Source organism: Gobio gobio (assembly GCF_949357685.1).
Source record: "Gobio gobio genome assembly, chromosome: 1".
NCBI classification, from domain to species: domain Eukaryota; kingdom Metazoa; phylum Chordata; class Actinopteri; order Cypriniformes; family Gobionidae; genus Gobio; species Gobio gobio.
Genome location: NC_137097.1, coordinates 3,103,940 through 3,127,423, shown reverse-complemented (window position 1 = coordinate 3,127,423; position 23,484 = coordinate 3,103,940). Strand labels below are relative to the sequence as shown.

At 38.1% G+C, this 23,484-nt stretch overlaps 1 protein-coding gene across 1 annotated transcript in view; it reads right to left on the bottom strand.

Moving 5' to 3' along the window:
* Positions 1–23,484, bottom strand: part of LOC307135689 (uncharacterized protein) — a 44,389-nt gene that overhangs the window by 19,160 nt on the left and 1,745 nt on the right. The window contains exons 2-12 of the mRNA XM_079832264.1: positions 22,729–22,815; positions 22,563–22,607; positions 21,651–21,695; positions 19,724–19,771; positions 14,751–14,795; positions 13,982–14,026; positions 9,041–9,088; positions 6,318–6,365; positions 5,290–5,334; positions 4,949–4,996; positions 1,699–1,903 (exon numbers count right to left, since the gene is read on the bottom strand). Coding sequence (XP_079688390.1) covers positions 1,699–1,903; positions 4,949–4,996; positions 5,290–5,334; positions 6,318–6,365; positions 9,041–9,088; positions 13,982–14,026; positions 14,751–14,795; positions 19,724–19,771; positions 21,651–21,695; positions 22,563–22,607; positions 22,729–22,815 — 709 coding nt within the window. The remainder of the gene's footprint in view (positions 1–1,698; positions 1,904–4,948; positions 4,997–5,289; positions 5,335–6,317; positions 6,366–9,040; positions 9,089–13,981; positions 14,027–14,750; positions 14,796–19,723; positions 19,772–21,650; positions 21,696–22,562; positions 22,608–22,728; positions 22,816–23,484) is intronic.

Here is a 23,484-nt window from a genome sequence, read left to right as displayed (position 1 = left end):
GCTATAGTTTTGGAAGGTTTATCTGCGGCTCCGTTCGAGCCACTTGACATCATCTCAGAAAAGTTTCTGACTCTGAAAACCATCTTCCTTCTTGCCATCTCTTCTATTAAGAGAGTAGGAGACCTTCAGGCCTTATCAATATCCCCTTCGTGCTTGGAGTTTGCACCAGGGATGGTTAAAGCTTACCTTTACCCTAGATTAGGGTATGTTCCGAAGGTGTTAACCAATGTTCCACGGCCTATAGTGCTGCAGGCTCTCTGTCCTCCTCCATTTGTTAATCCAGACCAGGAAAGATTGAACCTTATATGTCCAGTGCGAGCACTGGATGCTTATGTCCACAGAGCTGCCCTGTGGAGGAAAGCGGATCAATTGTTTGTTTGTTTTGGACCTCAGAACAGGGGTCTCCCTGCGTCCAAACATACAATGAGCAAGTGGATAGTCGAGGCTATCTCACTGGCTTATGGGTCTTCTGATCAGCAGTGTCCCTTAGCTGTCAAAGCCCACTCTACTAGGAGTATGGCGGCCTCTAAGGCCTTGGTATCGGGGGTTTCCCTCAAAGAAGTCTGCGATGCGGCCGGTTGGTCCTCGCCTCTTACGTTTGTGAGATACTATGATCTTGACCTGGAATGTGCTCCTGTCTTGAATGTGCCACAGTTTTACACGACAGGCATTTGGTATTATGGCGTTTTGGTATTTCGTTCCCAAAGCTGTCCCTAGTGGACGCAGTGTGAAGTTCCCTCGAAAGGGAACGTCTCAGGTTATGACTATAACCATAGTTCCCTGAGAAGGGAACGAAACACTGCGTCCCTTTGCCATACTCCCTGCATCCCTGTGATCCCTTGCTTCGGCAGTTTAGCTGAAGTGCGATCGGACCAGATGTATATTTATCCTTTCCTGGACGTGACGTCACCCGCCCGTGACGCTTACTCTCGCCATTGGCTGAGTTGACATACGTGCATCAGACGCTATCACGCTGTGGGCGTTCCCAAAGCTGTCCCTAGTGGACGCAGTGTTTCGTTCCCTTCTCAGGGAACTATGGTTATAGTCATAACCTGAGACGGTTTCCAACATTCTTCAAAATATATTTTATGTCCAACAGAAGACAACTTTATTCCGGTTCAAAACAACTAGAGCGTGAGAAATCGATGACACAATTTTCATTTTTGAGTGAACTATTAATAAAACAACAAAAGACAAAGAGAAAATCACTGGCTGCTCTTGACTGAAAAACTTTAATACAGTAGCTTTAATAAGAATCAATGTATATTTTATAGTGAAGTCTATGTAGTGTTTTATTTTTACATTTATTCATTCAATTTCATACTTAAATGCTGTTGTACAGCTCTGAGCTGCCAATGTAAATCTTTATATAATATATATATTTATTTATTTTATATTATACTATACAAGGAATGTGTACAAAGGTTGTTTTAAGTAAAGTTTTAAGTTTAAGTAAGGTTTTTCAAGTCTTTTAAGTAAAATAAAGAAAGAGTATTGCAATAAAAAAAAAAGTATTTTTTCTCCTTAACCTCTTGCTGTTCCTGTCGCCTAAGAATAGAATAGCAAAAAACTGATGTGACAAGCCATCAGAACAGAACCAAAAACCGTGGGTAAAAAAAACGAGGTATGTATTGAACCGTGGAGTAACTGTATTGTTGCATCCCTTATATTACTTTTTTTATCATGATGATACATTACCTTTATTATTCTTTCTGCCTTTTCCTTTTGATGAATTCTTCCTTTTTTGTCCTGTATTTTATTCATTTCTTGTACATACTTTGCCCACACATTACGTTTCAATTTGTCATAAGACTTTTTTAGCTCATCCTCTCTGCAGGGATTATTTATATCTTTAAATGCTTCTCCGTGGCTTCCAATTTCAGCAGTTGCTTGATTTCCCATCCTTAGAAAATTAAAAGCATTTTATTAATATTTAAGATACATTCACATAACGTATCATTAAAATGTTTAAATTAATTATATTATAAATTTAGAACCCCGTTATTATTTTTAAGAGCTAAATTATTTAATTTGAGGTGGGACAACTATTTTTCAGAGTAATTATAAGTTCTTTGCACTTTCATTATAATATGTCTATTATAACAATCTAGATCCATCGATGCAGAATCGATTTTTAATGCCCTGACATTTGTGCTTATTTTTGTTACTTGTAACATTTCCATGGCTAAAGTCTGATTACAATGTATTCAGCACAAACGCGAGGGGCTGCCCGAGGCGGTGGTGCTGGAGCAAGTGAAGATCTGGTGGGACGGAAAGCTTGCTGCCATGCCCCTGGGTCGGGGTGGGGTGGCTGCCGTCCGAGAGGGAGTGGAGGAGTCGGCGACACTTGCTGTGAGCTGGAGCCTGCTGCCGTCCGCCATTTAGGCTGCCCTCGACAGGAGGAGCCACCGCCAGCCGCCAGGGGGCGGAGGAGGATCGAGCTGTCCACCACATGGCACTGCTGAGGACCGAGCGGCAGTGTGTCCAGGAACCGGACCAGAATGACTTTTTTCTCTTTTCTCCTCTCGTCTCTGTCGTTCCTCATGCTTCTGGCTCCATTCTATAACCTCTCTGTCTTTACCCCCAGGTGTTGCGACCGCCATGATGGGCCCCTTGGGGGGGGGGGTAGAGCACAGGCTCAGGAGTACCCCCCGGCCTGCGAAGGGCGATGGGGGTATGTGGTGAGCAGCGAGGCTGAGGGACCGTGAGAGCTTAATGATAATGAGCGCCAGCAGCAGCCACATCGGCCACATCGGCCTTGTGTCTCACGGAGGAGTGACGGGAGCATAAAGGAGGAGCGACGACAGTGAAGGACGAGAGAGGACCAGGCTTGGATTTTACGTTGTGTTTTGTTTAAGTTTGGTTATGTGTGTGTTTGGCAGTCGTCTGTGAGGGGCTGCTGCCTTTCATTTTATTTATTTGATTAAAGTCTTTTAAATATTAGCCGGTTCCCGCCTCCTTCTTCCCATAACAACAAACACTATTACTGCGTGGTTTGAGAAAAAAAAATTAAGTCACATAGATATAGGCCATAAAACTCATTCTGAATATTTGTTCACAAGACCTTTAAAAACTCGATCAGGTAGGCTAGAATTTTTGCTTCAAGACTGTAAAAATAACTCTGTCCACTCATTAAAAGGAATATGTTTTCAATTTGACTTCCATTATATAAAACCTGACATTTCAACGTTTCCTTTGATAAATAGAGTTAAATACAAGTTTTATTAATAAGATACAACTAACAATCCGTGTGCTCGTGCACAGACAATACCGGACACTGAACATAAAACAAACAGGAACTAAATAAATTAACCAAAATTACAACAGATTTGATGATGATGATCAGTGTCCATGGTGAGAGATTGAGGCGGGAACATAGAACAAAGGAAGACATGCGACAGATGAAAACCAAAACAAAAACCACCTTCCGAGTAGGTGCGTCCTCGTGCCGTAAAAGGAACAAAATAAACAGATTGTACGGGCCCAGAGAACAGAACTGAGACGGAGGGAGGAGCCAAGGAATGGCCGTGGTCGACGATCTCCGGAGAGCCGATTACCTTGAGCGGCGTCACAGGCACTGGAGACCTGGGTGGAGCCATGGTGACGTGCACCCGAGGGGAGACCAGAACTCCCAAGGCCTGAGGCGGAGCCGGTGTGACTGAAGACCAAGGCGAGTCCGAGGGGAAGGAGGATCCCACTGCCCTAGGGGTGGAGATCCAAAGCGCAGCGGTAGGATCGTAAGTCCATGGCGCAGGGGTGACGACTGACCAAGGGGGAGCCAGAGGGGTGAGGGAACCCAGTGTAGCTGCAAGGTCGAGGGATTCTGGTGGTGCTGAGGGTGCGAGGTTGCAGGGCCGAGGTGAAGCGAGAGGATCAGAGGATGGAGGCAGAGCAAACGGATCCCCTTGAATGGGTGAGGCTGATGAGTGCTGGACCTGAGGCTTATCCACACCACAGGGCAATACAGGAGAAGGTGAAGGGCAGCACCAAGACAGCTGAGACAGGGCTGGAGGATTGTTGTTGGAGATGGGAGAGGGATCACAGATAACAGTTCACAGATTATAAAGGATGAATCAGTCTCTATGCTGGTTAAATCCAGCGATGCTGGAAACTCACAAATCAGGGTGGGCCATCAGGTCTTTGTCTTTCAAGGTGTGAAACACATCAATATTTTTGAGGATTCACTCCTCTTTGCATACAGCTTTCTGACACAAAACATCTCTTACAAATTTTAAATCAATATATTGTTTTATGTGAATGAGTGGGCAGGAGGATTTTCACATCGTTTCGAATAAAATATTGTAGGTTACAAGATCAATTTCTCAAATGTCTTGTGAACAAATACTCATTGTGGGTTTTATGACCTTATTTCAGTGACTTAAAAATATTTTGGTAACAGTATAATTTACATTTAATCATTTAGCAGACGCTTTTATCCAAGGCGACTTACAACTGAGGAGAACAATAGAATCAATCAGACCAACAAGGGACAACAGCGTGCAAGTGCTATAACAAGTCTCAGCTAGTGTAGCACAGTACACTTTTTTTATATAAGAAAAACGAATCGAATAGGAAAGGAGTTGTTCAAAACACCGGATGAAGCCTGCATTTATAATGTTTATATAATACAAAGACTGCATAGAAAGTGTTATCAATATTTTTTTCTCCAAACCACACACAAAAATTACAATGCTGCTCACATATTATTGTAGCAGAGTTTGTGCTGAATACAGTGTACTCAGACTTTAGCCATGAAAATGTTACAGTTAACAGAAATAAGCACAAATGTCAGTGCATTCCAAAACACAGGGCCCTGGAAACAGCTCCGACCGCGAAACGTTAAAGTTACAGAGCAAAGCCAACATGCTCACGTCAGATAAATTAAAGTGACAGATAACTCATTCAAAACTCCTTCTGGTTCAAACTGAAATGTGTTGCCATACTGTACCTTCTTCTGAAGTTCGCAAATGATTCCTTGCATTTTTGCAGTTGTAACCTGTGGTTAAAAATCTTAGTATTAATATTGATCTTTAAACCGTACATAAATGTTTGCCGTCTTAAAGTCCAAATGCATTAAGCATCTTTTGATCAAATTTGAAATTAGATGCATTCGTGCATTCACATTTCAAGACACTTCAGTGGGACTTAAAAGATTTGCTAAATATTGTGAGCAATATCAAAAATGCCCGTCACTGGAAGTACATTTGAAATACATTTCACAATGCCCTTGCATTTGTTTAATATTTAGTAAGTACAAAAAACACAATTAAATAATGAAAAAAAAAATACCTTAGCTCTTCATTTCCTTCCCTTAGTTTTCCAATGTTCTCTTCACTAAATAGAAAGTTGTGAAAAAGAATAAAAACTTGATAAATAAAAAGAGAAAACTGGTAAAAACTTTTAACTGATGGTCACATTGAAGGACATTTTTTAAACTTTCACCATCACATCAAGAGATTCTCATCTTGTCTCTATTAACACTAAATGAAATGTATTTAAAGTATATTCAGGACATAGAGGAAATACAAATATAAAACTTTGAAAAGGCAATTGTATTTTACAAGGATTGTGAATGATTTACAATTTAGAAAAGCGTTTATGCTCAGTTTATATATTTTTTTGTATTATCAAGTTATTTTTCTCAAATGTTCTATTTTGTTTTAAATAGTCATGCACAATCTTCAGTTTGCCTTATATCGAAATACAATGGCACAGCCAACGGAAAGCATGTACATGCAGTTCCATGATTATGTTTTATTAACAAAGTTCGGGAGGAGCACCTTCAGATAATTAAACCAATTTCCAAGATAAGAGCTATATATTTATACAGCAGACTTACCTCTGTTTCTTGACAGTTTCTCAGCATCCCTCCAGCACCCCATCTCTTCACTTCTAGTTCTAACTATTCCTATCTCAATCATGGGGGGGTTTGGGCCAAATTCTGAGCTCAGAGCCCTAGTCATTTTTCTCTAATTTTCTATATTGTTTTACATATTCATGCACAATCTTCAGTTTAACTTGTATTGAAATTCATTGGCACAGCCAACGAATCAAGCATGGACTTAAGTGCATTTGGAAGAGATGGTGCATAAGGAGACATGTAGTATTACCCTGACAAAATGAGTAGTGTGTGTAATCATATATTCAAAATCCAAACACAAGGGTTCACAAGAGACACATGTGAGTTGGACGCTACACTGTCTTTATTGACCACATGTGGTCAGAGCACTGAGACGGATGTGTAAACAGGGCCATTGGTTGTTGATGTACCACTCAAGGTTCAGTTCAAGCTGTATTATGTTAATTACATGCTGTACCTGTTTCCAGACTCCTCCTCTGTTTTCTGCCTCTTTTTGTCTGGAGACCTGTGGTTAAAAACAGTAGAATTAATATTCATCGTTAAACAGTACATACAAATATTTGCCGTCTTGAAGTCCAAATGCATTAAGGATCTCTTGATCAAATTTGAAATTAGATGCATTCGTTTGAAAATACAACAAGCAGTATTGTAATGACTAAACAAATATAAGATCATTTAAAGCCCCCATGAAATCAAAATTGATGTTTGGTGATTTTGGTATGAATACAACAGCCTTACGGTTATCAAAAACAATGACAACATTTGTAAAAACAGTTAGTTCCGGTCCTTAGTTATGTTTTCGTGGTGCTTGCGTGTCGATCTGGCTGAGGAGCAAGAGACGGGTCCATACCTATTGCTCACTCTCTCTCTCTCTCCAGATCGCAATGTCCTTTTGCCTGACTACCGAATCGTGCCCCGGTGCTTCCTCGGCTCGGGCAGAATACACTGAATCTAGTGTTTCCTGTTGGATCCGAGTTTCCCGCCTCCAAGCATTCCTCCCGTGATGATAAAGGGGGAAACTTGGGGCGGTCCCTCGTGCAGTGGCCAAATTACTCTGGTCACAGAAACAAGAGACCCCAAAAAACACTTAAAGTTAGCCTCATTGATGAGTTAACTCGTTTATAAATACATCACTTGTGCCTTCGACGTCGACCCATTCGACTATCGCAGGTGTGAAGGCACGTGGTTATACAATGCAGCCTCAGATCAGAGAGACGTTTGCTGGCTATCTCTCCCCTGGGAGCGCATCATCGAAGGCGGTACTGCGCTGCAAACCATGGCTGTGTTAGCAAGCTGATCTGACAAAAGATTTATGCACAGCCTTTCATCCAGGCTCCTACCATTATGCTAAACCATGTGAGTAGTTACTCTAGGTGGTGACTGGTGCAAGGGCCAGATTACAGCCAAAACTGCACTTCTTGAGGATCTCCATGACGTTAACTCATTCATGGGGAAGACCTTATTCTTCTCCTGCCTTTGTGCCCTCAATGTCAACTTATTCGACAATTGTTGATGCAAGGGTGTGTGGTTATATGATGAGACCCCAGCCCAAAGACACAATCTCTTTCCTGGAGCTCATCGTCACTTAAAGAGCCTGCACTCCCCACCAAGCTGTACGTACCCCCCCAGACCCAGATATTTTCTGGTTCCCAAAAAGAAAATGTGTAGGACTATATCTGTTATTAGATTTCCGAGGCTTGAACTGTTCCTTCAGAACTGTTCCTAAAGTTTAAGATGCTAATTCAAATTCAACATCATGATTGTTTTGCCATGATCGATCTTAAGACGCATATTTTCAAATAGAAATATTGCCACAACACAGGAAGTGCCTGAGTTTTGCTTTTGGGGGTGAAGCTTACCAATTTCGGGTCCTTCCATTCGACCTAGTCTTGTTACATAGACGATTGGCTGATACTGGCCGAGTCTTAAGAGCTTGCGCTTCACCAACGAGATCGATCCTTGCTCATCTTCTCTCTCTGGGGCTGAGATGCAACGCCAAGAGAAGCGTTCTCTCTCCTGCCCAGAGGGTAATGTGCTTGGGGTTAAATGGGACTCTGTCACCATTTTAGAATAATTAACGGGAACCAAGTAAGTGTACCAACTGCTAGTTGGTCAAACGATTAATTGCATCCAACATAAAAGTTTGTGGTTATATAATATATATGTGTACAATTAATATTTATACATGTATATATTTAATATTTGCATGTATGTAATATATTTACATTTATAAAATGATATAGAAATAAACGTATTTTATATACACTGAACTAAATTATAAACGCAACACTGCCCCCATTTTTCTTGAGCTGAACTCAAATATCTACTTTTTCTATGTACACAAAAGGCCTATTTCGCTCAAATATTGTTCACAAATCAGTCTAAATCTGTGTTAGTGAGCACTTCTCCTTTGCCGAGACAATCCATCCACCTCACAGGTGTGGCATATCAAGATGCTGATTAGATAGCCTGATGATTGCCCTGGGGTGCCTTAGGCTGGACACAATAAAAGGCCACTCTAAAATGTGCAGTTTTATCACACAGCACAAGTGCTGTAACAAGTCTCAGCCCAGTACACATTCTTTTATATAAGAAAAACAAATAGAATAGGAAAGGTGTTGTTCACTTGCAGAACACAAGCTTCTGGAGGGCACATGAACAAGCGAGTTTAGGTACATTGGTGCAGAGCCCATGATTGACTTGTAGGCAAGCACCAGTGCCTTGAATTTGATGCGAGCGGCTATTGGTAGCCAGTGCAGACTAATGAAGAGAGGTGTGACGTGGGCTTTATTTCGGTGTAGTTCATCACGAACTAGCTTATTAGGTGTCACGTTTTTTTGATAAACATGACACATAATAACATCGCGACTACATGAAAGGAGGTTTTACTGTTATAAAAAACTGATTTGTGATTATATTATTTTTGCATTTGTAATGTTTATATAATACAAAGGCTGTATAGAAAGTGTTACCAATATTTCTTTCTACAAAACACACACAAAAACTTATTTTTCTCAAAACTACAAAAGTTTTCATACATGTTACTCACATATAATTGTAGCAGAGTTTGTGCTGAATACAATGTAATCATAATTTAGCCATGAAAATGTTACAAGTAACAGAAATAAGCACAAATGTCAGGGCATCTGGTTCAAACTGAAATATGTTGCCATACTGTACCTTCTTCTGAAGTTCGCAAATGATTCCTTGCATTTTTGGAGTTCTGACCTGTGGTTAAAAATCTTAGTATTAATATTAATCTTTAAACCATACATACATGTTTGCCGTCTTGAAGTCCAAATGCATTAAATATCTCTTGATCAAATTTGAAATTAGATGCATTCGTTTGAAAATACAACAAGGAACATTATAATGACTAAACAACTATAAGATAATTTAAAGCCCCCATGAAATCAAAATTGATGTTTGGTGATTTTGGTATGAATACAACAGCCTTACAGTTATCAAAAACAATGACAAAATTTGCATTTATAAAATGGATAGTTCCGGTCCTTGGTATTGTTTGGTTGAGCTGCGTTCAAATTCATTGTAAAATACTCTATAAACACACACCTGTAACCTTATTACGCGCATGGAAACAAGAGGAGGGATTTTTCGCACAAACCCATCATAGTGTGATTGCTACATTGCTTCTATTTGATAGCTGCCTACAGAACTTAACCCTCATTTGTGCTTTGGGGTCAATATGACCCCAATCGACTTTTCTTTAGTTAAAAATAATGGTTCCCTATATCTCAGTGGAATGAAATCTTGTGACTTTTTCTAAGTTATCTAACCATACACACACACCAAAAAACTGGGCTTGATTCGGTTGTTCTAAAGGGATGTAAAAAAAAAAAGTCACACTCATGACCTTTGGGGTCAATATGACCCCACATTGAAATGAATGGAAAAATCGAAAAAATTTTGTTTTTTATTTTTCTTTTGTCAAAAAAAATCTATAAATCCAGAATAAATCTGAAAATTTCCATACCACAATGAAGTCCTGGTACTAGAGCACAAATGTAATGTGGAACGAACATGATCACTTGCACACACACATGCTCGTGCACACAAACACACACACAGGTGTGACTCCAATTGAAAGCATTTTTTTTTTAGAAATTGACAAATAAAATCAATAATTCCAGCATAAATCTGAAAATTTTCACACAGAAATGAAGGCCTGGTACTAGAGCAAAAATGCAATGTAGAAAAGACATGCTCACTCAAACACACACACCCGCACACACACATACACACAAACAGGTATGACTGCCACAGCCAAATAAAATCAGCCACAAATGCAGAACTAAGATAAAAGGGGTGAGACCTAATGCACACACACATGGGCGCGCACACACACACATGCGCACACAGACACACACACACACACGCACACACACACACACACACACACACACACACACACACACACACACACACACACACACACACACACACACACACACACACACACACACAGACACAGAGAGAGAGAGAGAGAGAGAGAGAGAGAGAGAGAGAGAGAGAGAGAGAGAGAGAGAGAGAGAGAGAGAGAGAGAGAGAGGTGTGACTGTCACAAAGAGCATCTGTATGGAATTTGTCAAATGAAATCAGAAATCAGCAAATGAAATCATTTGTCAAATGAAATCAGCTATCAAATGTAGAACACATGTGAGTGAATCAGTGAGACCTAATGCATGCACACACACACATGCAGAGAGAGCAAGGGAGAGATGAAAGGCAACTAACCTGTTCAACTTTGAGAAAGTTTACTCTGAGATCTAAGAGCTGCAACTTTGTTTTGAAAATAAAGAAATTGTTCCCACACGAAAGGTATAAAAGAGGGTCTTTGGTGTCCTGCACAAAGTTCATTCTGTGGCAGTATGGCAATGAAATACACTCTCCTGGAGACTTTGGATTACTTGCTTGATTCAAGAGAAACTTTAGGTGTTTCTTATGTGGCGATTTATGTGGTATTTTGTAAAAACAGACATTTCAAAACGCATCAAAAACTACCAAAATTCTACTATTTGAAAGAATATTTATTTTTAATGTCTTGTATAATGTGTATACATGTATAAATTCACAAAATGTATCACAAAATTTATGATATGAGCAGTTGGCCACATCCAGTAAAATGAATGGATCTCTGTGGCCCTCTGGTGGGTCTCTATGGACAAAACAATTTCTTTCTTAAATTGTAATTCCTTCAGGTTTGTCTTTGACCAACAGATGGCAGAATTGTACAGCTAACACCTAGATCAATATCCAGAAACAAATTATATTTAATTTAGATCATCATTTAAGTATTTTTTTCATAAAAAAATAATGTTTCACACGCAAGCTAATGGTATAGTTGAGGAATTGTGTGGTAAATAGGTACAAAAGTACTTTGTATATCCAAAAACACAGCATTACTGTATAGAGGAGAAGTAAACAAAAAAAATAATATATTATATGTATTATTAAAAATGTACATTTTTTTTACAATAATTCTTTAAATTTTGGGGTCATATTGACCCCAAATGCACTGAGTGTAAACAGGAAACTAAGGACATATGAGGGTTAAAGATCTTCCTCTTTTCGTTTTCTTTCTTGCTGCATTAAAGATGAAATGGTTGAACTTCTGCTTTCGCGTAGGCGCAGTGATGAGAAATAGGGCGATCAGTTCGTAGCTCTGCTTCAGCTGTGCGATAACTTCACGAGGGCTGACCAGAATTTCTGACATGCCAGAAATTAATCCGACCATTCGATTGCAGATTGCGAGACGTTTGTCGCCTCTCATTTCCCCCTGTACACTGCACGAACACCTCATGACAAACAACGTTTGTCGTATAACATATTTCCAGAGAGATGTCAATCGTTCCCGAGCGTCTCATTATCCGGTAATGCGACCAGACCCACGGAGCGCACGTTCTATAAGATTCAAATACTGAGGCAATTCATGTGTCAACGCCCACATCAACTCAAACAAACACATCAAGTGAAGCGCTATACTTCAGCTACATCGTTTTGATACGCGTTGAGGAATAATCCTGAAATAATTAACCTCATGAAAAGCTGCTCATGTTCTGTTCAGAGCAACGGATTCAGCCGCTGATTGTTAGGTAGGCTAAGTTTATTCTGTTAGCATCTGCGAATATTAAACGCAAAAAGACAGTTTAAATATGAATCCAGCTGCAACATAAAATGTCGTACACGCAAGACTGTTTAGTGCGTGCTCTTCACTTTGGGACACAGCTCATAACACACCATAAACATAAATCCACCCATTTGGTCCACAGAGGTGGAGCTGGACAAGGTCAACATCCACCCAATACATCTAGAGAGGTGGAGCTGGACGTCATTTGATCTGCAGTGAGCACCACTTGCTTTGGCGGGCTGCAATACAAATGAAACACTACTAGTAGGGGTGTAACGATTCACTTGTTTTCTCGATGCATCGATTACAAATCCTGCCGATGCATATGCATCGATCTTGAAACGTGCATTTTGAATCGTGAATCGCTTATTATGGCCAATATTCGATTTAAAATGCTAAGAATCGAATTAATCGCGATTCAATAGCGATTCAGTGCTTTAAAATTAACATTAGATTATATCTACTAAATGCGTGAATTAATAGAGACGTTGTGTTGCGTCATCCGCGCCCTCACAGCTCGCCTTCATAGATACGCGCTTTACCGCCTTCACTGGAGTGCTCTTGCGCTCCGCTCCGTCCGTCGCTCACTGACACGAGTTTGAGCAGCTCATGCTTGAGCTCTCCTCAGGACGGCCACTGCGACCACATGAGCAGATGACCGCTCTCTATCGAGACAGGAATAGTCCCGAGTCAAACCGTAAGCCATTGTCAACTGCCAAGTCACCGAGGTCACTACTGTTGAAATAAAACGCTTTCATTGCATAGGAACGTCACCGTTATTTTATATAAAATAAAATATTTAAGTTTTACGGAAATACAGTAGGCCTACCTGAGCAGTTGAAGTAATACCCTGCTTATTCAAGGATGAACATTTATTGCATGGACGGAGCAAACACATTTGTGTAAGTGTCTAAAATGCATACACACAGTTCTGATGAATGATACATGAAATGTAACTTAATGTCGTTTAATTGAATATACGAAGGAAACTGCAAAATTACCAACACTGAAATAAGAGGTTTATATATCAATCAGATGCGCATTAATAGCAACAGTAGACACCGGTGCGTTTTCTTTCAGAATCATCAGAAGGTAAATTACCCGTATAAAGAGAACAAAGAGTTTTCTTTCTATTCTGTGAAGAAAAGTTAGTTTAGGATTAGTTGGAAAAGTGCATGATATGAGTCTCTCCATGCAGCATTGTGTGTTTAATGCCAGGAACACTTTAATAAGGTTTTGTAGCCATTAACATTCTACACAATAGTTAGCATTAACTAACAATACTTTTAAAGCCTTTTTCAATTCTGGCTTATGTAAATTTCTACAAATGCCATTTTACAAGATTTTAATAATGCATTAGTAAATGTTGAAATTAACATTAACAAAGGTAAAATAAATGCTTTATAAGTGCAGTTCATTATTAGTTCATGTTAACTAATGTAGTTAACTAATGTTAAACTAATGAACCTTATTGTAAAGTGTTACCCTTTTTTTTGCCCACTCTCTGACCTCTGAAGGCCGCTGTGTTATTCACACCCAAGACACATTAGGGGAAGCATTTTAATAATCCTATGAATGCATATAAAAAAAATGCATAATCGAATCGAATTAATCGAATCGCATCGAATTTTAATGTGAATCGTCTCGAATCGAATCGTTCTGAATTGTCAAAAATCGTTCTTTAATCGAATCAAAAACCTATGGATCGTGAATCGAATTGATTTGCTTCCTAGCCAAAGATTCACAGCCCTAACTACTAGCTATTTAAAACAGGGGATGAGCCACTCGATATGTCTCAGACTGACTTCTGGTTCAAGACACTTCAGTGGGACTTTAAAGATTGTGAACAATTTCATAATTGCCCTTATTTAATCAATGGAAGTACATTTGAAATACATTTTTTACAATGCCCTTGTATTAGTTTAATATTTAGTAAGTACAAAAAACACAATTAAATAATAAAAAAAAATTACCTTAGCTCTTCATTTTCTTCCCTTAGTTTTCCAATGTTCTCTTCACTAAATAGAAAGTTGTGAAAAAGAATAAAAACTTGATAAATAAAAAGAGAAAATTGGTAAAAGCTTTTAACTGATGGTCACATTGAAGGACATTTTTTAAACTTTTTCCATCACATCAAGAGATTCTCATCTTGTCTCTTAACACTAAATGAAATGTATTTAAAGCATATTCAGGACATAGAGGAAATACAAATGCAAAACTTTGAAAAAGGCAATTGTATTCTACAAGGATTGTGAATTATTTTGAATTTAGAAAAGCGTTTATGCTCAGTTCATATTTTTTGTATTATTATGTAATTTTTCTTTATTTTTATATATTGTTTTACATATTCATGCACAATCTTCAGTTTAACTTATATTGAAATACAATGGCACAGCCAATGAAAAGCATGCACATGCAGTTACTTGAATAAAATAAATAGTTTTACTCAAAACATTATATTGGTGGCAGGACTTAAGTGCATTTGGGAGACATGGTGCATAAGGAGACATGTAGTATTACCCTGACAAAATGAGTAGTGTGTGTAATCATATATTCAAAGATCCTCTCCTCAAAATCCAAACACAAGGGTTCACAAGAGACACATGAGAGTTGGACGCTACACTGTCTTTATTGACCACATGTGGTCAGAGCACTGAGACGGATGTGTAAACAGGGCCATTGTTTGTTGAAGTACCACTCAAGGTTCAGTTCAAGCTGTATTATGTTAATTACATGCTGTACCTGTTTCTGGACTCCTCCTCTGTTTTCTGGCTCTTTTTGTCAGACCTGTGGTTAAAAACAGTAGAATTAATATTCATCTTTAAACAGTACATCAAAATATTCCCCTTGTGTTTGAGAATGGGGATTGCGAGAATTGTGAATTGTTCACAGTTAAGCTTGGTACATACTCCGTAAGAACAAAGAAATGTGTTCATTTTCTCGAGGTACCAAGAACAAGAACAAAGTTCGTTCTGGCCAGGGCATTTCATACTTCACGAGAAAAACAGGTGCCGAATATCTCCGCATTAACCCTGCCCACTTTAAAATTCTGGCCAATCACACAATAGTTCTTGGACAGCCACAAGAAAAAAGTTCTGCTCAGACGATGTGTCGAGAACAAGCTGCAAGAACTCCTAAACCAGGGCTGCAAGAACAAAATGACGTTCTCGTGGAGTATGTAGCAGTCTTTAAAGTTTAAGTTCTTGTTTCAAAGTGTAGCACTCACAATGCGATCGTGGTGCTTGCGTGTCAATCTGGCTGAGGAGCGAGAGATGGGTCCATCCCTATCGCTCACTCTCTCTCTCTCTCTCTCTCTCTCTCTCTCTCTCTCTCTCTCTCTCTCTCCAGATTGCAATGTCCTTATACCTGACTACCGAATCGGGTCCTTCCATTCGACCCAGCCTTATTACATAGACGATTGGCTGATACTGGCCAAGTCTTAAGAGCTTGCGCTTTATCATCGAGATCGATCCTTGCTCATCTTCTCTCTCTGGGGCTGAGATGCAACGCCAAGAGAAGCGTTCTCTCTCCTGCCCAGAGGGTAATGTGCTTGGGGTTAAATGGGACTCTGTCACCATTTTAGAATAATTAACGGGAACCAAGTAAGGGTACCAACTGCTAGTTGGTCAAACGATTAATTGCATCCAACATAAAAGTTTGTGGTTATAAAATATATATGTGTGTACAATTCATATTTATACATATTTAATATTTGCATGTATGTACTATATTTACATTTATAAAATTATATAGAAATATACATATTTTATATACAATGAACAAAATTATAAACCCAACACTTTTTTTGCCCCCATTTTTCTTGAGCTGAACTCAAATATCTACTTTTTCTATGTACACAAAAGGCCTATTTCTCTCACATATTGTTCACAAATCAGTCTAAATCTGTGTTAGTGAGCACTTCTCCTTTGCCGAGATAATCCATCCACCTCACAGGTGTGGCATATCAAGATGCTGATTAGATAGCCTGATGATTGCCCTGGGGTGCCTTAGGCTGGACACAATAAAAGGCCACTCTAAGGCCTAGTCCACACGTACACGGGTATTTTTATAACCAGAGTTTTTCCTCCTCCGTTTTAAAAAACAATCGCGTCCACACAAGCACGGTTTTAAAAAAATCTCCGTCCACATGAAAACGCAAAACCGCGCTATGATTGGCTGCTTGATTTCCACATGGGTCCCATCCACGGCACGATGCACTTATGGAGATAGATTTGTGTCTTTATTACATGCGATAAAATAAATGATCCGAGAGAAAAAAAAAAGTTTGAGAGAAAAAGTTATCACAATGATAGCAAAAAAGCATTTCATGAGAGAAAAAAAAATATTTGAGAGAAAAGGTTTTCATACCAATAGCAAAAAATAATAATATTTGAGACAAAAAAAAGTTTTGAGAGAAAGTATTTTCTCATAGAACATTAAAAAAAAATACATTTGAATTTTTTTTAATTATTTCTGAGAAAAAAAATCTCTCTCAAAATACTTTGAAAAAACTCTCAAATATATATATTTTTGCTATCAGTGTGAAAACATTTTCTCTATAAAAAAAAAAACCGTTTCTCTCGAAACGCTTTTCTTTGCTCTCGATGCAATTTCTTGCTCTCGTGTCAGATTTTGATTTCACTGTGAGAATTGTGTCATGGGCGGGGCCACGTTCCTATTGGCCAGTCGGGTGAGCATCGTCTTGTCTTGGGAGTCGAACTGAATCATTACACCATTGTTCGGTTAGCAGTGTTGAGCATGGACACTCCAATGTTTGGGTAAGATGATGATGACACACAGCTGGCTTAGCAAGTTCAGCATCACTGAAGATTAAACGTTAACAAATAGCACTCATATTCAGGAATGAGTGTGTATTATATTATAGCCATCATGCTAGGTAAACTTGCAAACTCACCTGGTTTATATACTATTTTTAAATCAAATGCCAAATGAATGTTTTGATTTAGATAGTTTCACTGTAAGTGAAGTTTTCACTAGTTTCGTAACGTTAGTTCACTGACAACCGGGGCAATTTCCCATTCATTATCACAGACGTATAGCCTGCGATAATTAATGCGATATTGCTCAGCTTGTCAGTGAACTTATAGTAGTAAATGCCTCTCTATCTGAAAGCAGGTTATGGCGATTTACTACTAATCAAGGAACCGGCTTTACTGATGAGATGAAAATAACAATGTCCTCCAATATATCGTAGGCTAAACATGTACATTTCCTCTATTTATGGGTACCATTTAGTCCCAGATCTGCCATTTTGAGGACCCACAGGTGTTTCTAATGAATTGATTGCATTGTCTTTGAAGTCTATGAAGTAGAGCCAATCAGACAAATGAAACAGCTGTGTGGGTATTCGAAATGATGAGACTACATGAAAAATAAACCCATGAATTGAAGTCATGTAAAGATCTTTTGAACTCTAAGGTGTTTGCCATTAACGTTGGTTATAATTATAATGTAACTATGTAAGCAGTGTTTCCCTCAGAACTTTTAGAGACGATGGTTGGACCTCAGTTCAGGGGAACGCAACGAGGGTCCTGGGGTATGCACCCCGGCTGGAAATTTGTACGTTTAAATCAAAAGCATCATTCTGGTGCACTCTGAGAGCAACATTAAGAGGTTAAATTTATGCTGCTATATTTATAGCATATATTTCACATATGCATAGCCTTCATGTCAACTTGAACTTGGCTGAGCCATATCGCATTAATTATCGCAGGCTATACGTCTGTGATAATGAAGGGGAAATTGCCCCGGTTGTCAGTGAACTAACGTTACGAAACTAGTGAAAACTTCACTTACAGTGAAACTATCTAAATCAAAACATTCATTTGGCATTTGATTTAAAAATAGTATATAAACCAGGTGAGTTTGCAAGTTTACCTAGCATGATGGCTATAATATAATACACACTCATTCCTGAATATGAGTGCTATTTGTTAACGTTTAATCTTCAGTGATGCTGAACTTGCTAAGCCAGCTGTGTGTCATCATCATCTTACCCAAACATTGGAGTGTCCATGCTCAACACTGCTAACCGAACAATGGTGTAATGATTCAGTTCGACTCCCAAGACAAGACGATGCTCACCCGACTGGCCAATAGGAACGTGGCCCCGCCCATGACACAATTCTCACAGTGAAATCAAAATCTGACACGAGAGCAAGAAATTGCATCGAGAGCAAAGAAAAGCGTTTCGAGAGAAACGGTTTTTTTTTTTAGAGAAAATGTTTTCACACTGATAGCAAAAAAAATAGTTTTTTCAAAGTATTTTGAGAGAGATTTTTTTTCTCAGAAATAATAAAAAAAAATTCAAATGTATTTTTTTTAATGTTCTATGAGAAAATACTTTCTCTCAAAACTTTTTTTTGTCTCAAATATTATTATTTTTTGCTATTGGTATGAAAACCTTTTCTCTCAAATATTTTTTTTTCTCTCATGAAATGCTTTTTTGCTATCATTGTGATAACTTTTTCTCTCAAATTTTTTTTTTTCACTCGGATCATTTATTTTATCGCATGTAATAAAGACACAAATCTATCTCCATATGCACTGAGGAATGCCATGGGCTCAGTGAAACCCTTCTACAAGTTTACTTTGGATTCAGTGACAGGTAACTGTATATACACAGGGGCAGGGCTCAAGTGGACTGAAGCTTCACACACTTGCCTTACTATGTTGTATTATTGTATTCTGGCGCCTCTGTTCTGCAATACAATGAGATAACTGCGCATGTATCTGTATATATGTAATAAGCGCTGTTAGCAGAGTTATTAAAAGTTACGTCCGCCATTGCATAGACTCCACTCATGTATAAACAAAAGTGATAACGGCGCACATTTCGACTTAACAAGCCGAAATCTCCGGTTTCACCATCTACACGACAACGCTGTAACCGGAGTTTCTAAAAAACTTCACCCTGGCCGGAGTTTTCAAAAAAGTCCGGTTTCAGTAACCGGATACTGCGTTTGCGTGTGGACGAACAGCCAAACAGCGTAGAAAAAGCTGCGGTTTTGAAAATACCCGTTTTCGTGTGGACAGGGCCTAAAATGTGCAGTGTTATCACACAGCACAAGTGCTGTAACAAGTCTCAGCCCAGTACACATTCTTTTATATAAGAAAAACAAATAGAATAGGAAAGGTGTTGTTCACTTGCAGAACACAAGCTTCTGGAGTGCATATGAACAAGCGAGTTTAGGTACATTGGTGCAGAGCCCATGATTGACTTGTAGGCAAGCACCAGTGCCTTGAATTTGATGCGAGCGGCTATTGGTAGCCAGTGCAGACTGATGAAGAGAGGTGTGACGTGGGCTTTATTTCAGTGTAGTTCATCACGAACAAGCTTATTAGGTGTCACGTTTTTTTGATAAACATGACACATAATAACATCGCGACTACATGAAAGGTTTTACTGTTATAAAAAACTGATTTGTGATATTATTTTTGCATTTTTAATGTTTATATAATACAAAGGCTGAATAGAAAGTGTTACCAATATTTCTTTCTACAAACTACACACAAAAACTTATTTTTCTCAAAACTACAAAAGTTTTCATACATGTTACTCACATATAATTGTAGCAGAGTTTGTGCTGAATACAATGTAATCATAATTTAGCCATGAAAATGTTACAAGTAACAGAAATAAGCACAAATGTCAGGGCATCTGGTTCAAACTGAAATATGTTGCCATACTGTACCTTCTTCTGAAGTTCGCAAATGATTCCTTGCATTTTTGGAGTTCTGACCTGTAGTTAAAAATCTTAGTATTAATATTAATCTTTAAACCATACATACATGTTTGCCGTCTTGAAGTCCAAATGCATTAAATATCTCTTGATCAAATTTGAAATTAGATGCATTCGTTTGAAAATACAACAAGGAGTATTGTAATGACTAAACAACTGTAAGATAATTTAAAGCCCCCATGAAATCAAAATTGATGTTTGGTGATTTTGGTATGAATACAACAGCCTTACGGTTATCAAAAACAATGACAAAATTTGCATTTATAAAATGGATAGTTCCGGTCTTTGGTATTGTTTGGTTGAGCTGCGTTCAAATCCATTGTAAAATACTCTATAAACTCACAACTGTAACTTTATTACGCGCATGAAAACAAGAAGTGGGATTTATCGCACAAACCAATTATATCCTATCATAACTGATCGTTTCCCATCATAGTGTGATTGCTACATTGCTTCTATTTGATAGCTGGCTACAGAACTTAAAGATCTTCCTCTTTTCGTTTTCTTTCTTGCTGCATTAAAGATGAAATGGTTGAACTTCTGCTTTCGCGCAGGCGCAGTGATGAGAAATAGGGCGATCAGTTCGTAGCTCTGCTTCAGCTGTGCGATAACTTCACGAGGGGCGACCAGAATTTCTGACATGCCAGAAATTAATCCGACCATTCGATTGCAGATCGCGAGACGTTTGTCGCCTCTCATTTCCCCCTGTACACTGCACGAACACCTCATGACAAACGACGCACGATAAAGCTGAAAATCGGCCCGACCCAAAAAAAAGTCGCACAAGTCCGAATTCGGCTCGAAATCGGACGAAAATCACAGTGTATGCCCAGCTTAAATGTGGCAAAAGAATTATCAATAAAAAGATCTAAAAAACAAACAATCCCCTTATTTTTCCAACTTTTAAAAGTGTAATCAATAACTGGTGGCAAAAATAAGTGATTATTGCAAATAGGGCTTAGAACAGATGGTGACTCCAACCGAAAATGTTGTTGAAATTGTTGTCAATTTTTTTTAGATGTTTACATTATAACTGCTAGCAGGTGTAGCGATTAGCTCCATATAAAATGCTAAATATAACATATTTTAACCCCCTCGAGTCGACATCTCCAGAGAGATGTCAGTCGTTCCCGAGTGTCTCATTATCCAGTAATGCGACCACACCCACGGAGCGCACGTTCTATGAGATTCAAACACCCACATCAACTCAAACAAACACATCAAGTGAAGCGCTATACTTCAGCTACATCGTTTTGAGACGCGTTGAGGAATAATCCTGAAATAATTAACCTCATGAAAAGCTGCTCATGTTCTGTTCAGAGCAACGGATTCAGCCGCTGATTGTTAGGTAGGCTAAGTTTATTCTGTTAGCATCTGCGAATATTAAACGCAAAAAGACCGTTTAAATATGAATCCAGCTGCAACATAAAATGTCGTACACGCAAGACTGTTTAGTGCGTGCCCTTCACTTTGGGACACAGCTCATAACACACCATAAACATAAATCCACCCATTTGGTCCACAGAGGTGGAGCTGGACAAGGTCAACATCCACCTAATACATCTAGAGAGGTGGAGCTGGACGTCATTTGATCTGCAGTGAGCACCACTTGCTTTGGCAGGCTGCAATACAAATGAAACACTACTAGCTATTTAAAACAGGGGATGAGCCACTCGATATGTCTCAGACTGACTTCTGGTTTCGACACTTCAGTGGGGCTTTAAAGATTTGCTAAAGATTGTTAACAATATCATAATTGCCCTTATTTAATCAATGGAAGTATATTTGAAATACATTTTTACAATGCCCTGGCATTTGTTTAATATTTAGTAAGTACATGTAAACAAAAAAACACAATTAAATAAATTTACAAAATTACCTTAGCTTTTCATTTTCTTCTCTTATTTTTTCAACGTCCTCTTCGCTAAATATAAAGTTGAGAGAGAGAATAAAAACTTGATAAATAAAAAAGAGAGAAAATTGGTAAAAACTTTTTATTGATGGTCACATGTAAAACATTTTCCATCACATCAAGAGATTCTCATCTTGTCTCTATTAACAATAAATTAAATGTATTTAAAGCATATTCAGGACATAGACGAAATACAAATGCAAAACTTTGAAAAGGCAATTGTATTCTACAAGGATTGTGAAACTCAGAGTCCTAGTAATTTTTTTTCTCATTTTCTATATTGTTTTACATATTCATGCTCAATCTTCAGTTTGCCTTATATTGAAATTACCATTATTATTACCATATTTTATTATTAATACATTTAATTTAATTTTAAATTTGAATAAGGCACTTTCAGCTTGAAATGCAGAGGACAATATCCCGAATCATTGAACCGTCATGTTTGGTCCCAGGAGGGTATATGTATATATAGTTGTGTTCAAAATAATAGCAGTCCAACATCACTAAGCAGATCAATCACTGTTTTTGGTAAAAATTATATTTCTATATGGCAAATATTTTACTAGTAGGTGTAGTAGAGTAATAGAATCCTTAATTGAAAAGGGCGTGTTCAAAATAATAGTGTGTTCAAAACTAAACACGCTGCTATTATTTTGAACACAACTGTGTATATAAATATATTATATATACTGTATGTGTGTATCTATATACATAATAATTCTACATAGTACACATAAATATATTATGTAAAAAAAATAATTTAAAATGTCACCATTTTTAATATTTGCGTTGTTTTATTTTTGTAATATGGATTATTTTCCCATCCAGTTTTTTTGAGGAGACACAAAAAAACACACAATTAAATAATAAAAATACCTTAGCTTTTCCTTTTCTTCCCTTAGTATTCCAATGTCCTCTTCGCTAAATGTAAAGTTGAGAGGAAGAATAAAAACTTGATATAAAAAAGAGAGAAATTTGGTAAAATAGAGATTGGTGAGACCACAAACTAGAGATGGTGGTCTAGTGGGTTAAATCACTGAACTGATCCGCAGAAGGTTGCTGGTTCCATCCCAGCAGTCGCATCAACCAGAGCCTCAGTCGACTCCATATAGATCCAGGTGGATTGTCCCTGTAATAAGAGCACTGTAAGTTGATTTGGTTAAAAGCGTCAGCCAAATGCGTAAATGTAAAAACTTTTAACTGATGGTCACATTGAATTACATTTTTTAAACTTTCACCATCACATCAAGAGATTGTCATCTGGTCTCTATTAACACTGAATTAAATGTATTTAAAGCATATTCAGGACATAGAGGATATGCAAACGCTAAACTTTGAAAAGGCAATTGTATTCTACACGGATTGTGAATTATTTCCAATTTAGATATTCATGCTCAATCTTCAGTTTGCCTTATATTGAAATACAATGGCACAGCCAGCGAAAAGCATGCACATGCAGTTACTTGACTAAAATAAAATAGTTTTACTCAAAACATCATATTGGTGGCAGGACTAAAGTGCATGTTTGGTTGAGCTGCGTTCAAATCCATTGTAAAACACTCTATAAACACACACGTGTGTTTTGCTTGGTAGCCATTCTGCTAAACATTGCTGAAGAACTGCATTTCTTGGTAGAAGGATATTATTTATATGAATCTTTATCACACTGAAAAAACTAAATCTGAGTGGATGTAAATGTTACGTAATTAAATCTGTGAAATTCACAATAAAATGTTACATTTATATCTTTACATGAATACAGTATATCTAGTTTTGAATTAATCTGCATTTGTTAAAA